General features: G+C 46.2%; 2 protein-coding genes across 2 annotated transcripts in view; both read left to right on the plus strand.

Moving 5' to 3' along the window:
• Positions 1 to 13,893, plus strand: part of LOC125758189 (kinesin-like protein KIF12) — a 258,592-nt gene that overhangs the window by 225,655 nt on the left and 19,044 nt on the right. The window lies entirely within an intron of this gene.
• Positions 297 to 2,423, plus strand: LOC119388672 (uncharacterized). Its single transcript, XM_049414381.1, has 4 exons — positions 297 to 730; positions 1,196 to 1,522; positions 1,624 to 1,834; positions 2,145 to 2,423. The coding sequence occupies exons 1-4, from the start codon at positions 665 to 667 to the stop codon at positions 2,261 to 2,263; spliced, it is 723 nt and encodes a 240-aa protein (XP_049270338.1). The 5' UTR covers positions 297 to 664; the 3' UTR covers positions 2,264 to 2,423.

Genomic DNA, 13,893 nt, shown 5'->3' on the forward strand with positions numbered 1-13,893 from the left:
CGAGGACGATGCTCGAAAAGCTACAGAAAAACGAACATCTATCCCCCAGAGACCAGACAGCGACTCTTCTGAAAGCTGCAGTACCGATGAAGTGGACGATCCATCGTTTGAAGAAGTAAGTGCAGTAAGTTGCAATAGTTCACGTGCAGCCGATGTGCTACTTAGCGGCGTAATTATTACCGAGAGCCAACTTTGATCTGGACGTGGCGCCGTGCACCGTCACACACGGAGCAGCGATGCTCTAATGTATACGTTACATTACGCCGGTGCAGTCATATTTACCGTTGCAGGTGGTGGTAAAGTTGCAATATGTCGAATAGCTATTTATGTTATTCTTATATCATAGTATGAGTGCATCTTAGTCACTTCTTCTGTACAATTGACTGGTTTAGATAACATTTGCTAGCGCGGATGGGATGTACGAAAATGCGCCTTGTTTTTATATAAAAACAAGTTATAAGCTGTGAAATTATTCTATCTTGGGTTGTCTATGCATTTGCAGGAAACACGACATCAAGCTGCTGTTAAACGGAAAAAGAAGGCTATTGACAAGCACTTCAAAAAAAAAAAAAAAAGAATCGGGACCTCCTGTTTGGTGACGCCGACAAAGAAAAGACAGAGACAGAACGTCTCAAAGAAGATGTCAGTATGCTGAGGGCTCAAAATGCCAAGCTATTGGAGCGCATCAGCATACTTGAAAAGGCTCTTTGCAGCAAAATTTTCCAAACAGGTTTGGTTATTTCCTTATAAATTATTCTCATGCACTGTTGCTAGTGTTGTATACATCAGTAGGTTGCAGTTCTCTTATATTGATCATGCAATTTTGCTGTAAAGCAGAATGCAACCTAAGCTTATATGTCAAACGTGGCAGTGATGCGCACATTATTCTAATCACTTGCAAGTATGCTTTTCCATACTGTCGCAGCATGGTGTACGTTAAAGAACACCACATGGTCAAAATTTCTGAAGCCCTCAACTACGGTGTCCCTGATAATCACATCTTGACTTTGAAACGTAACACCCAACCTATTATTATACTTTCACATGGTATCTCTACTGCATCCTATATTTGTCATGTTATTTGGCCTTGCTAGGTTGCACACCCTGGTCTCTTTTCAGTCTGAGACCTAGGACGCAGCTGTAACAAGGGTGTGATGCGCTTCCTTTTTCTGCATGCTCTGCTTTTTTATTGCAGAAAAAAAACCTCGTGCTCTGCGAGTGCTGCAGCCGCACGCCAGCACAACTAAAAGAAGCTGCGCCTTTGCCACCACCGTGCGCTGCTACCGTGCAGCCACCACGCACCGCTGCCGTGCAGCCACCACGCACCGCCGCCGTGCAGCCACCAGACACTGCTGCCGTGCAGTCGCCACATACCCCCGCCGTGCAGCGACCACGAACCACCACTGTGACCAGGGGCAGCCCTGAAGTTTTTCGTCAGCAACGAGTGGTCCCCGCAAGTGTGAGGGAGGACAATGAACAGCTGCCAGGGCAAATTGTCAATTATGTGCCCACTGACGGAGAGGTATTTTAAAATTCTACATGTGCTTTATCATAAAGGTGTTCTGCTGTAATGAGAAAATGTGTATATTGTTGTGTACACATTATCTTTAATTTGTTTTATAGGTGCAGCTGGGCAGAGGAATTGCCGTATATGAGGGCGTTTACAGCCGTCTCATGAGCACAAAAAGTGAGACTCGGTTTGTGCGTGAGGCAGCTGTAGCCATTTTTTCAACAGCAGGCCTAGTCGGGCGCTCCGTCACTGGCGCAGCCTCCAACCGTACTAAAGGGGAGGCAAAACCTCCCTTGGACAAAGAAAAGTACACTGTGCTTTCTGGTAGATAAAATTTCCCAGTCTGACCGAAATTTATGAAAGTGGTTGGCTCCATGCTTGTGCATATCAGTAAATTTAGTCGAGGTTCCACTGCCAACTTGTGTTGTAACTACTATAAGGCTTCTAGCCTCGTATTTTTGCCTATTGGAACTGGGCACTTTTATGCAAGAATCAACAAAATAATTAAAATGAAAAAAAAAAGACAGTGAAAGCACTCGTATTTATTTCCTTGTCATATTTACTCCTCTGTTTCGACTACACATAATTGTCACCTAACAAGCGTCCATAACATGCTTTGTTTTTGATCATGCAGATTTCTTCAATCATTTTTTGAAGAACACGGTGCCGATTGGAGAGGTAAACCAAAAGATGAAAGTCCTCAACAAGTCGCTCGCGAACAAAATTAACGACCTCATGAAGTCTAAAGATTAGTTCAGCGGAGCATAAAATAAAAGGTTTTGTCTGATTTCTGTGTTCACTTTTATTGTCCGTCCTGCTCGCTCTAATCCAGTGGCGAACCCACCAGTCGGCTAAGCACCAATGCACTTATGAGCTTCTACGAAATAGACTGGTGCACCTAGAGACTGGTACACCTATAGACTGGTACACCTATAGGCAGGTACACCTATAGACTGGTACACCTATAGGCAGGTACCCCTATAGACTGGTACACTTATAGACTGGTACACCTATAGACTGGTACACCTGTCAATAAACTGATAGCCTATCAGTTTTTCTATCAGAATTTTTGCTAGGGCACCAACAGACGCTCGCGCGCTCCTTGCTTTTTCACCTCGGACGCTGAAGAAGGGCATTCAATGGTAGACAGACGAGCCGACGAACGCTGTAGGCTCGTGCGCAACTGCAACGCACGAAATGATTTCGCCAGCGGTATCGCGCTGGCCCAGCGGATTGAATTCCGTTCAGTTGGATTCGGATCGCCACGGCACGCGCGCCGTGCGGCCCACATGCTTTTCGAGCGGGAGAGAGCGACGCGCCTTCCACGATGCTGTTCGCACGTAAACAAGAGAGGAGGATCTGCCCGGTCAATATGGCCGACTTCTGGCTTGACCGAGAGTGACGTCAGGGCCCCTCTTCTGTTCTTTCCTTCCTCCGTGGTGAAGAGGAAACACTTCTGGCGGAACAAAAAATAAAGCGGATGTGACGCAATATTCGGTAAAAAGTGACGTCATTTTGTTGGCAATAGCGCGAAATTTGACCTCAAAATATTTTTATTAGGCTCCTCATCGCTAAGGGCTCGCGCTACGGCGAGACGGCAAGCCCTTGGCGAGTGCGCTGGAAGCCAACGCTAGTTAACTAATATAGACCCGTCACTAAACAGCGGTGTTTAAGTGTACCGCCGTTACATTCGCCTTGGTTTTACTAGAAAACCTTATTCTTGGAGCTTTTATTCTGCGTTCGTGTCATCTTCCACAGCGTCAGTAAAGCAGGCAGCAGCGTACCTCACATGTTGGCAGAGTTGCTTATTTGCTTCGCACATGCGCAGGGGACTTAAAGAGCACATTGCATGTGTGCTTCAGTTCTAACTAGAAAAAATGACGCCTGGTCATGCCAAAATAATGATACTTCAGTTTTATTCAATGGTCACACAAACGCAATTTTATCACACCCTATACACAATGAGCAACAAATGTCGTAATAAGTACGGAAAGTGCGTACATATGTGTACGATGTTTTGCCTTATGTTCCGATAAATTAACCTTAAGTGTAACGTATCAAGACATGCGAATTCTAGTGCGACAGATAACTTAGCGATCTGCTCGCCGATAATAGGAAAATTAGTAGGCACTGCGTGTTTTGAAGGAAAACAGGCAGCAGGATTATTGTTCCATGGAAATCCCAGTAAGCACACTACTCCGGACCGTTGCCCCGGTGTCTTATCTAGAAGAGAGGGCTCGCCAGGCATACGCGTGTTGCTATTGCATCCTTGGAACACCACATCGTTTCCGCGACCGTGAAATGTTAGTCGCGTCGTGCCGTTGCCCGTTGAACACCGTAGCCAACACGTTCACCAACGACGAAACGCACCTCGCAACTTCGCGCACACCAAAATCAAGTTCTCACCACAATAATATAATTCACAGAACGCATGAAAGTGCGAAACACCAGAACACGTGAGGGGGCGTGTCGTTGCAGACGAACTTACGAGCGCACCTTTCCATGCACTGTTCAGGGGGCGCTAACAAAAAGGATTTTCGTAATAATTAAACACTGTCATATATTCTTGGCACGCTGCACCTACATAATATTGTTTGGAAAATAAATGTAACTTGTAAAACGTAAAGACCGCTTTACCATTGAATAAAACTTGGTTTTTCGCTATTAGTGTTTATTCCCTCCAATTCAACGCGGAAATTTGGGCTAGTTGGTGGGTGTGGAACTTGTGCATCTTAGCAGCGCAGTGGAACGAACACATTAGAAAGGCACACGTAGAAGGACGGGCGCTAGACATCAACTGAGGGTTTATTAACACAGAAACGATGAAATTGTACAGACATGCGCACAACCTTCAAAAAGGTGCAGACGGCGTTACTAACACTGATATCTGCAATGTCGCTTCAGATAGTCTATCTCTTTTGCATGCAAAGCCAGTGACGGCGTACTCACGCACTTGTCAGCTTCTAAACTTATACAATATGCTTCGTAGATTTCGCGCGCTTGCTGAGCAGCAAAGCTGCGCAAGATACGGGTGCTCTCAAAGCCAGGTGTGCAGGAACACCTACGGCAGTGATCTGCCAAATGTCCACCCCCCGCCAATGAATTGACAGCTGCGCGATGCTTTCTCAGCCTATCATTAATGCATCGGCCAGTTTGGCCTACATAGCACATGCCACAGGTGAGTGGGATCCTATACACCACACCCACATGGCATTCAATGAATTTCGTGGCGTGCTTTTTTGTACAGCCAACCTTCTCAACCCCATTCACACGACTGCACATGCGTGCGAGCTTGCCAGGTGCCGAAAAAAACAACTGAAATGCCGCACTTCCCGGCCACCTTCTTGAGGCGATGGGAGAGGTTATGCACATACGGCACAACCACGGGGCGCCCCATTTTGGCGTCCTGCCGATTGGGGCCAGTGTGTATCCCAGTGGATTGGGGCCAGTGTGTATTGTGTTCGTTCCACTGCGCTGCTAAGATGCACAAGTTCCACACCCACCAACTAGGCCAAATTTCCGCGTTGAATAGTCTGCTTTCTAGTACAATGGGCCCTGTCCTTCCTAACTATTTATGTCACAACCCTTCTATAACTTCAGCCTCCTTGGTAAATCTTGTCGCCATAACTGCCTGCCGAGCGCGAGCGGTTACCTTCTGCATAAAAAACAATTTGATACCTCTTGAGGTACTCAAGCTTTTCGCGCCTTGTGTGCCATCGAGTCGTCATTCAAGAAGGATTTTGAACATATGGCGCTCGGAGCTACGCCACCAGAATCGTCACTACCAGGTGTGTCTGCGGGTCCTCTCGGCTGCACTTGTCGGCGACAACCAGCAGGGTGAAGGTGTGTTCCGTAGGTTCACACGTGAGGCCGCCAACGTGACTGATTTCCTGTGGGCCAGAACTCTGCCTTCGCTGCTTGCCTGGACCAGGAAACGTGCATCCACTGAGGACAAGTCTGACAAGTCTGGGAAGGTGACGTTCCTTGGAAATTGCCCCTTGCCAGATAATCTGAGGAATGTGTTAGATAATGGTCCAAAGTTTTGCACCGAGTTGAGGGATAACCCTGTTGAACTGCTTTCTGTGGTGAGGAATGTCGCGAATAGAGTGGAGCCCGATGAGCAAAACCGGGTTGTTTCCGAAGGTGTTGACTGCCTTATATCCAGACGTAATCGTTTCAGGTCCAGCATTCAGGTTCAGGACACCATAGGCTTTTTGAAGAAAAATAACTTATCGCTTCTGGTGTCAGATAAAGAGGGTGGATTTGTCGTGCTCTCTACAGATGTGTTCTCAGAAAAGGCTGATTTAGCTGTTAAAAAGAATTTTTTGCCCATCAAATGCTCGCGAAAGGAACTAAGGAAGAAAGCTTTGGCTCTTTGTGATGCGATGAGCTTGCAGAATTTGAAGAAGAACATAGGTGGTGCAAAAAAAGACCTCTTAGATATGTTTTTCTCGGTTAAGACGCACAAAGAAGGAATGCCATTTAGGACGATTGTAACCGAAAGACACTCATGGCAGGGTGCACTATCAAGATTCCTGCAAAGGCATCTCAGTTTGCTTGAATTGAATGACCCTTAGCGTGTGGCCAATTCTGAGACTGTGTTACAGTTTCTTTCAAAACATGAGCATCCTCAGCAGCCGTTATATGCCTTCTCTATTGACGTTGTCGATCTTTTTTACTCTATTCCCCAAGAGCAACTGTTTTGTGCTGTAAGTGAGAGCATAGATGACTTTGGTCCTGTGGCCTTCCAAAATGCTATAGGCTTAAATATAGACAATTTCATGGAATTATTGAGACTTTGTCTGTCCTCTACCACCGTTTCTTTTAATGATACTCCTTTCCTTCAAAAGGATGGAATTTGTATTGGACCTTGTATTGCTCCAGTTTTAAGCGATTTATTTTTATCCTTCTGTGACAAGCGTATCTCTGCGTGCATCGAACGATCTTGTGCTGCTAAGATTTTAAGCATCTTTAGATATGTAGACGATTACTTAGTAATCCTAAAGGAAGCGAAGCCGGAGGTTTCTGAAGAGGTCGTGCAACAAGTGCTGAGCATTTTTGAGACATGTGGCAAAGGGCTCCGATTCACGTTTGAGCTACCTGAATCAGGATGTGTGCAGTTTCTTGATCTCCGCCTAAGTGTGCATGAAGGTCAGGTATGCTGGAAATATCATCCGAGAACCAAAAAACCAGTCCTCAGCTACGATTCGGCCCATTCTAAGATAGTAAAAAGGGGTATAGCGAAAAACAGCATGCGCGCTGCTCTCAGAAAGTCTTGCGATCATGAGGTCAATTGCAGCCTTCAGCTCCAGGTGCTCCGCCTACGCAGGGCTAGCTTCCCCGTTGAATTGTTGGCTTCCATCGCCGGAAGCTTGATTAAGGAACTGCACAACGGGATACACACTGGCCCCAATCGGCAGGACGCCAAAATGGGGCGCCCCGTGGTTGTGCCGTATGTGCATAACCTCTCCCATCGCCTCAAGAAGGTGGCCGGGAAGTGCGGCATTTCAGTTGTTTTTTCGGCACCTGGCAAGCTCGCACGCATGTGCAGTCGTGTGAATGGGGTTGAGAAGGTTGGCTGTACAAAAAAGCACGCCACGAAATTCATTGAATGCCATGTGGGTGTGGTGTATAGGATCCCACTCACCTGTGGCATGTGCTATGTAGGCCAAACTGGCCGATGCATTAATGATAGGCTGAGAGAGCATCGCGCAGCTGTCAATTCATTGGCGGGGGGTGGACATTTGGCAGATCACTGCCGTAGGTGTTCCTGCACACCTGGCGTTGAGAGCACCCGTATCTTGCGCAGCTTTGCTGCTCAGCAAGCGCGCGAAATCTACGAAGCATATTGTATAAGTTTAGAAGCTGACAAGTGCGTGAGTACGCCGTCACTGGCTTTGCATGCAAAAGAGATAGACTATCTGAAGCGACATTGCAGATATCAGTGTTAGTAACGCCGTCTGCACCTTTTTGAAGGTTGTGCGCATGTCTGTACAATTTCATCGTTTCTGTGTTAATAAACCCTCAGTTGATGGCTAGCGCCCGTCCTGTCTACGTGTGCCTTTCTATTGTGTTCGTTCCACTGCGCTGCTAAGATGCACAAGTTCCCTCCAAACATACTCGCGCTGCAATCGCAGCACCCATAACTCCCCATGCTGGTGTCGTTGGCCATAGGTTCTGAACCGCTTTTCGCCCGAAGCTTCGCGACCTATTTGGATCGACCTTGGTTCCGGTGCGCCAGCTGTGCGACATCACTGCTCCTCACGCATGCGCATAACGGCTCTTGTACGCGCACGCGAAACCGCTCCGGCTCGGCCAGTGTAGCTAACGCTACAAAAACTGAAACCACAAATGCCGCACTTTTTTTAACACGAAAGTGTTTTATGCTGGGGTCCACCAAGTACTTCCGTTACCGGATATGACGTTAATAAAATGGACGCCAACGGGTGAGAAAGAAAAAACCAAAAAAAGATCCGCCGCTGGGAATCGAACCCACGACGCCGCGGCCGCGACGGTAAACGCCCGACGCTCAACCAACTAAGCCAGCTTGACTCTTTTTTCTTTATTGAACTAAGCTAGCTTGACAGATGCTGGACATCTCACGAACGAGCCTCATATCTTTCACACATTCTCTCTTGCACGGTGCTCTGTTGGCGGTGTAGATACGTGGAACGGAGCGAGGGCGGTGCCGCCCTCTGCAAGAGGTGAAAGAAGTAATGCGTCACAATCGACACTTACTAGCGCTTACTCCGAGATTTCGCGCGATATCGGAGGTCATGGTTAAAGGGTTAAAGCGTCTCGATACCAGCGAGGGACACTGGCCGCGCTGGCGTTGCTGGCGTTGCTGGCGTCGCCGAGGCACCCTAGACGCACTTACGTTCTTTGCCTTTCGCTTCGTGTGAGCGTGCGCCAGCTCATTGGAGTAGTGCAGCTTCCACATGCACCAAGGGGATTTCTCTGCCGCCGACTACTTCGATTGCGAGAGCACCGACTAACAAAACTGCTGCAATACGTGTTGCAGAAAGGACACGATTTCGACGGGCAAATGTCGTACCTTGGTGGAGCGAGATAGAAGCCAGCGGGACGCACGTGTTTGCGGCTCAAGCAAAGAACCTCTGCGAACTAGGCGTCAACATGGGTGCATCCACGCCAATCGGTGCTATAGCTGCCAAGCAGGAATAGACATTGCACAAGCTCTCATACATCACTACAGAATAAGCACTACTTCTGTGTAGACACGTTTCACTTTCGTGTTTTACCGATTCCTCGATTCCTATGACGGAGGGATCAGCCATGTTTTTTCAAGGCGGAAGGAACGGAAGCCACCCTGCAAGGGAATGAGGGGGGGGGGAGAGGGAAATGTGCGCACAACAAACCTTCCAAACAAAAAGTTTGTTTCAATAAGTGCGCTTTTATTCTCTTGTATCTCTACAAAAAAAGCCCCCTAACTGAGCTTTCCTGGTTGTAGTCTGGTTTTAGGGCCTTAATTGTGTATTCATACCCCAAACTTATTTGGAGTTCCATTGGGTAACATTGCAACATACCTTTATATCTGCGGGATACGGAGGCGGCGGGGGTAGTAAAATGGGGGACGATGGATAAATGCACGTCTTTAAAAACAGTTAAACATTAAAATGGGTGACACGCTAGTGGGCATGCTATATTTCCTAGATCTTGAAATGTACCCTGGTTGCTGATATTCCACAAATGCAGTTGAACTGTATTTGTGAGTTATTTTTTCTTCACCTAAGTAAACCTATTAGAGTACTTTATAAAAAAATAAGCTTAGATAAATATACCGTGTCACCATGGGAAGACTTCCGATAGCTGACAAACACAGTGAAACCTATAATAGCGTGTATTTTGCGCTACGCACTGAAAGAGCGCTAGGTGCCCGATGAAGTTTCCCAAAGTAGCAGTACGCTCACAACCTGCTTATTTAAATGCGAAGCATTTATTAGCGAACTTCTGCGACTTTGAGCGTATCTATCTATCTATCTATCTATCTATCTATCTATCTATCTATCTATCTATCTATCTATCTATCTATCTATCTATCTATCTATCTATCTATCTATCTATCTATCTATCTATCTATCTATCTATCTATCTAGCCGCCTACGACTTTGCTCTCCTGGTCGCTTGGTTCATCGAATGTGCACCAAAATTGGTATGGCGTAACATGACTGTATGACGAACATAAATGACAAGTCATAACATGAAAATCATGACACGCATGTCATGTACAGCATGATTTACATGCTACGGTCATGGTGCGCTGGCGGCCGTTTCGCTAGTTTCATATACACCAAAATTGGTATCTTGCGACGTGACTGTGTGACGAACATAAATAACACGAGTTAACAAGAAAATCATGACACGCATGTCATGCACAGCATGACTTACGTGCCACGCTCATGGTGCGCTGGCGGCCGTTTCGCTAGCTTTATATACACCAAAATTGGTATCTTGCAACGTGAACGTGTAACGAACATAAATAACACGAGATAACATGAAAATCATGACACGCATGTCATGTACAGCATGACTTACGTGGCACGCTCATGGGGCGCTGGCGGCAGCTTCGCTAGCTTGATCTACCCCGAAATTGGTTTTGCGCGACGTGACTGTATGACGAACATAAAAACTCGAGTTAACATGAAAATCATGACACGCATGTCATGTACAGCATGACTTACGTGCCACGCTCATGGAGCGCTGGCGGCAGTTTCGCTAGCTTGATATACACCAAAATTGGTATCTTGTGACGTGACTGTGTAATGAAAATAAATAACACGAGATAACATGAAAATCATGACACGCATGTCATGTACAGCATGACTTACGTGGCACGCTCATGGGGCGCTGGCGGCACTTTCGCTAGCTTGATCTACCCCGAAATTGGTATTGCGTGACGTCACTGTGTGATGAATATAAAAACTCGAGTCAACATGAAAATCATGACACGCATGTCATGTACAGCATGACTTCCGTGCCACGCTCATGGAGCGCTGGCGGCCGTTTCGCTAGCTTGATCTACCACGAAATTGGTATTGCGCGACGTGACTGTGTGACGAACATAAAAACACGAGTTAACATGACAATCATGACACGCATGTCATGTACAGCATGACTTACGTGCAACGATCATGCCGCGCTGGCGGCCGTTTCGCTAGCTTGATCTACCTGGGAATTGGTTTTGCGCGACGTGACTGTGTGACGAACATAAAAACACGAGTTAACATGAAAATCATGACACGCATGTCATGTACAGCATGACTTACGTGCCACGCTCATGGGGTGCTGGTGGCCGTTTCGCTAGCTTGATATACACCAAAATTGGTATCTTGCGGCGTGACCGTGTGAGGAACATAAATAACACGAGTTAACATGAAAGTCATGACACGTATGTCATGTACAGCATGACTTGCGTGCCACGCTAATGGGGCGCTGGCGGCCGTTTCTCTAGCTTGATCGACCCCGAAGTTGGTATTGCGCGACGTTACTGTGTGACGAACATAAATAATAGGAGTTAACATGAAAACCATGACACGCATTTTTCTCAATGACATACAAGACGATGTATGCAGCTCTTTGCTGGCTGCTTCGCATTACATCGATTCCCACAATGCGTGGGATCTGCCGTTTTTTTTTTTTATACGAACTAGAAAACAAACACATTTAGCTCCCCCAAATACCACCTGCACTTCAAGTTGCGCTGAATGTCAAATTGTGCGAAGAACGAAAAACATGGTTGATCTCTCCGACATAGGAATCAGAATAACAGGAAAGTACAGCGTGCCCTTACAGAAGTAACTGAATGTTTACTGTACATTGACATAAGAGAGTTTGTACAATGTATATTGATGTCTGGCAGCTATAGCACCGTTTAACGTTTAACGTCCATGTTAAATGATTAAACAAACCCTTGTGGAAGCTGTAGCAGTTAACGGTAAAAGCGCGATCCGAGAACGAGGTGTGATAGCCAGAAGAGCGTCGCATATTGGACGCAGAACTTGGTCGCCATCCCGCGGCATGTTAAATATGATTGAACACCACGGCCGGGCTAGAGGGAAACGCACAGCGCCACTGGTAGGTCTCTTCGTATACCTCCCATAGGGACGCGTAATTCAAACGTTCTGCCGACTGCTGCCGACGCTTGCGCCGGGAGCGCCAAAAAAGCCGTTGAGTTACGGCCCTGGCGAGTGGAGGCGCCGTAATGGCGGCGATGATGCAGCGGTTACGTAACGCTTGTTGTTTGCGTCGTCAGGGCAACAGTAACAACAAGCGCTCGCGCCCCCGTTACCTCCTCTCTCTCTCTCTCCGCGCGCCGTTTTTTTTTCTCGTTTATTTTTTGGGCGCGCTTGCTTTCTCTCACATGCTGCGCGCCGTTCTTTTTTTTTTTTTTGCGCGTTCGCTTCTTTCCTCTCAAACCGCGCGCCGTTTTTTTTTTTGTTTGGCGTGCGCGCGCGTGCTGCGCGTGGCGCGCTTTTTTTCGCGTGCGCGCGCGTGCTGCGCTTTTTTTTTTTTTCGCGTGCTGTGCGTGGCGCGCTTTCTTTTTCTGCGTGCGCGCGCTTGCTGTGCTTGGTCGCGAATTCGTGTTTTTCTATCTGCTCGTGGTGCGATGTGCGTTTGAATGCACGAATTCCACCGACAACATATCTTTGACGTCGTTTTATTGCTCCGTTTCCGACATAAGATTCGCGCATAATAGAGCACGATACGAGTTCAAGAGAATAACAGAAGGGACGAATTCACAGTGCGTCCACAACTAAAGACAAAAGTTGATTGTAAAGTCGAAATATTTGAAATGAAAATATCGAACACATTAACATGCGTAGGTCCTTTGACATACACACGTACGAAAAACACGATTTTTATTTAGTGCAATGCTGACTAAACTGCAGAGGAGCTTTTGATGAGGCATGTTTATGAAAATTTTTCAGTGCATAGAGACACGTGGAATACATAAATATGCACCAATAATGTAAATGTCTACTTATTAACTGCTGTACTAATAAAGAACAGCAAACAGGTATATATTTGTTAAGATATTGCACAAAAGTTCATGAAATACTTGCAATGTTCAACACTGCTAAACAAAATTAAAAAAGCAGACTTAGGAGAGTGGGTAATACATTGCACTAAAAACAGACTATTTTGTACTTGACCTCAATTTGAGAGCTAGCTGGCGGCAATATTTATGCAGGCAATAATCACTTTATGCAGCAGCACATATCCCTCGCAGGAAAGTGTGTTACTGATGGCCAGGTGAAACAAGCCAACTCAACTTTTCTTTCACCGTGCATACAATGCTTTGCTGTAAGATTGTCACTGAAGGCAGTATATCATGGCGACTACACTGAGAACTGCATTGTGTAATAAACACAATCTGCAGAATGCTGCATATAGGACACTTTCAATGGTCAAGGCTTCCAGAAAAAAAAAAACTGTCTCATGTCTAGACATGAAGATCTCTTGAGCGGGTTTCCTGAAGGTATAATGCATGAACACGAAGAAGAAGAATTTTTCAGCGCTAGGTACATGTAATGATGGCACATTGAAAAAAAAACGCTACGGGCAGAATGGGACACTCATGGAGTTAGTGAAGTTGTTCATTGAGACTTGGCACAGAAAAACACAAAGTATGAGATGACAATAATGAAGAACACATGCTTGTCTGCCTTGACTACTGGAAAAAGCAAAGTGTAACACTATCAAGGCGCGACGACATCCGGAGACGCATACGGCTGTGCTCATACACATGCGCATCTGGCATCCTTACATCTTTCTTGCGCTGCTTTCCACTCTAACCAATATAAATTCCAAGTGAGCCTTCATAGATCCTATGATTGCCTTTGGAACGCTGTCTTTCTGTGCCAAGTAACATCTACACGAATTAAACTGAAATATGCTGAACGCTCGCAACATAGAAAAAGACTTCCTAGAAAAACCAGCTGCAGTGGCTAAATGGCGAAGGTTTTCTGCTCGTTAGCGTGAGGTCACTTGCTCCTGGCACAATGCAACATGCGAAGAATGCAAAACAAGATAACTTCTACATCAACTCTCCACAGTAGCTATGGCATTGTACTGCTGAGCACAATTCCAGTCAAGGTGGCTGAATTTAAATGAAGGGGACACGCAAAAATGCATAGTGAACCCCACAACAAATCTTTTTCCATAGTCTGCCAGTCTGCTTCCGCAGCATGTTCATAATCAGATCATGGCTTGGGCACGTAAACTCAGCGTTTAATAATTTTTTGCTTCTGCATAAACTACAGATGTGTGTTAAAGAACCGAGGGCAGCCAAATCTGTGCAGAATTACCAGCTACATCATTTCATATGACTGTAACACACCAAGCACAAAACAAGTGCTCACAAG

Source organism: Rhipicephalus sanguineus, chromosome 4 (assembly GCF_013339695.2).
Source record: "Rhipicephalus sanguineus isolate Rsan-2018 chromosome 4, BIME_Rsan_1.4, whole genome shotgun sequence".
In the NCBI taxonomy this organism is placed as follows: Eukaryota; Metazoa; Arthropoda; class Arachnida; order Ixodida; family Ixodidae; genus Rhipicephalus; species Rhipicephalus sanguineus.

Excerpts from the sequence above, each read along its gene's own strand:
- LOC119388672 (XM_049414381.1), top strand. The coding sequence starts at position 665 with ATGCCAAGCTATTGGAGCGCATCAGCATACTTGAAAAGGCTCTTTGCA. Across the intron at positions 1,523-1,623 it reads ATGTGCCCACTGACGGAGAG|GTGCAGCTGGGCAGAGGAAT; the intron begins GTATTTTAAAAT and ends TTTGTTTTATAG. Across the intron at positions 1,835-2,144 it reads AAAGTACACTGTGCTTTCTG|ATTTCTTCAATCATTTTTTG; the intron begins GTAGATAAAATT and ends TTGATCATGCAG.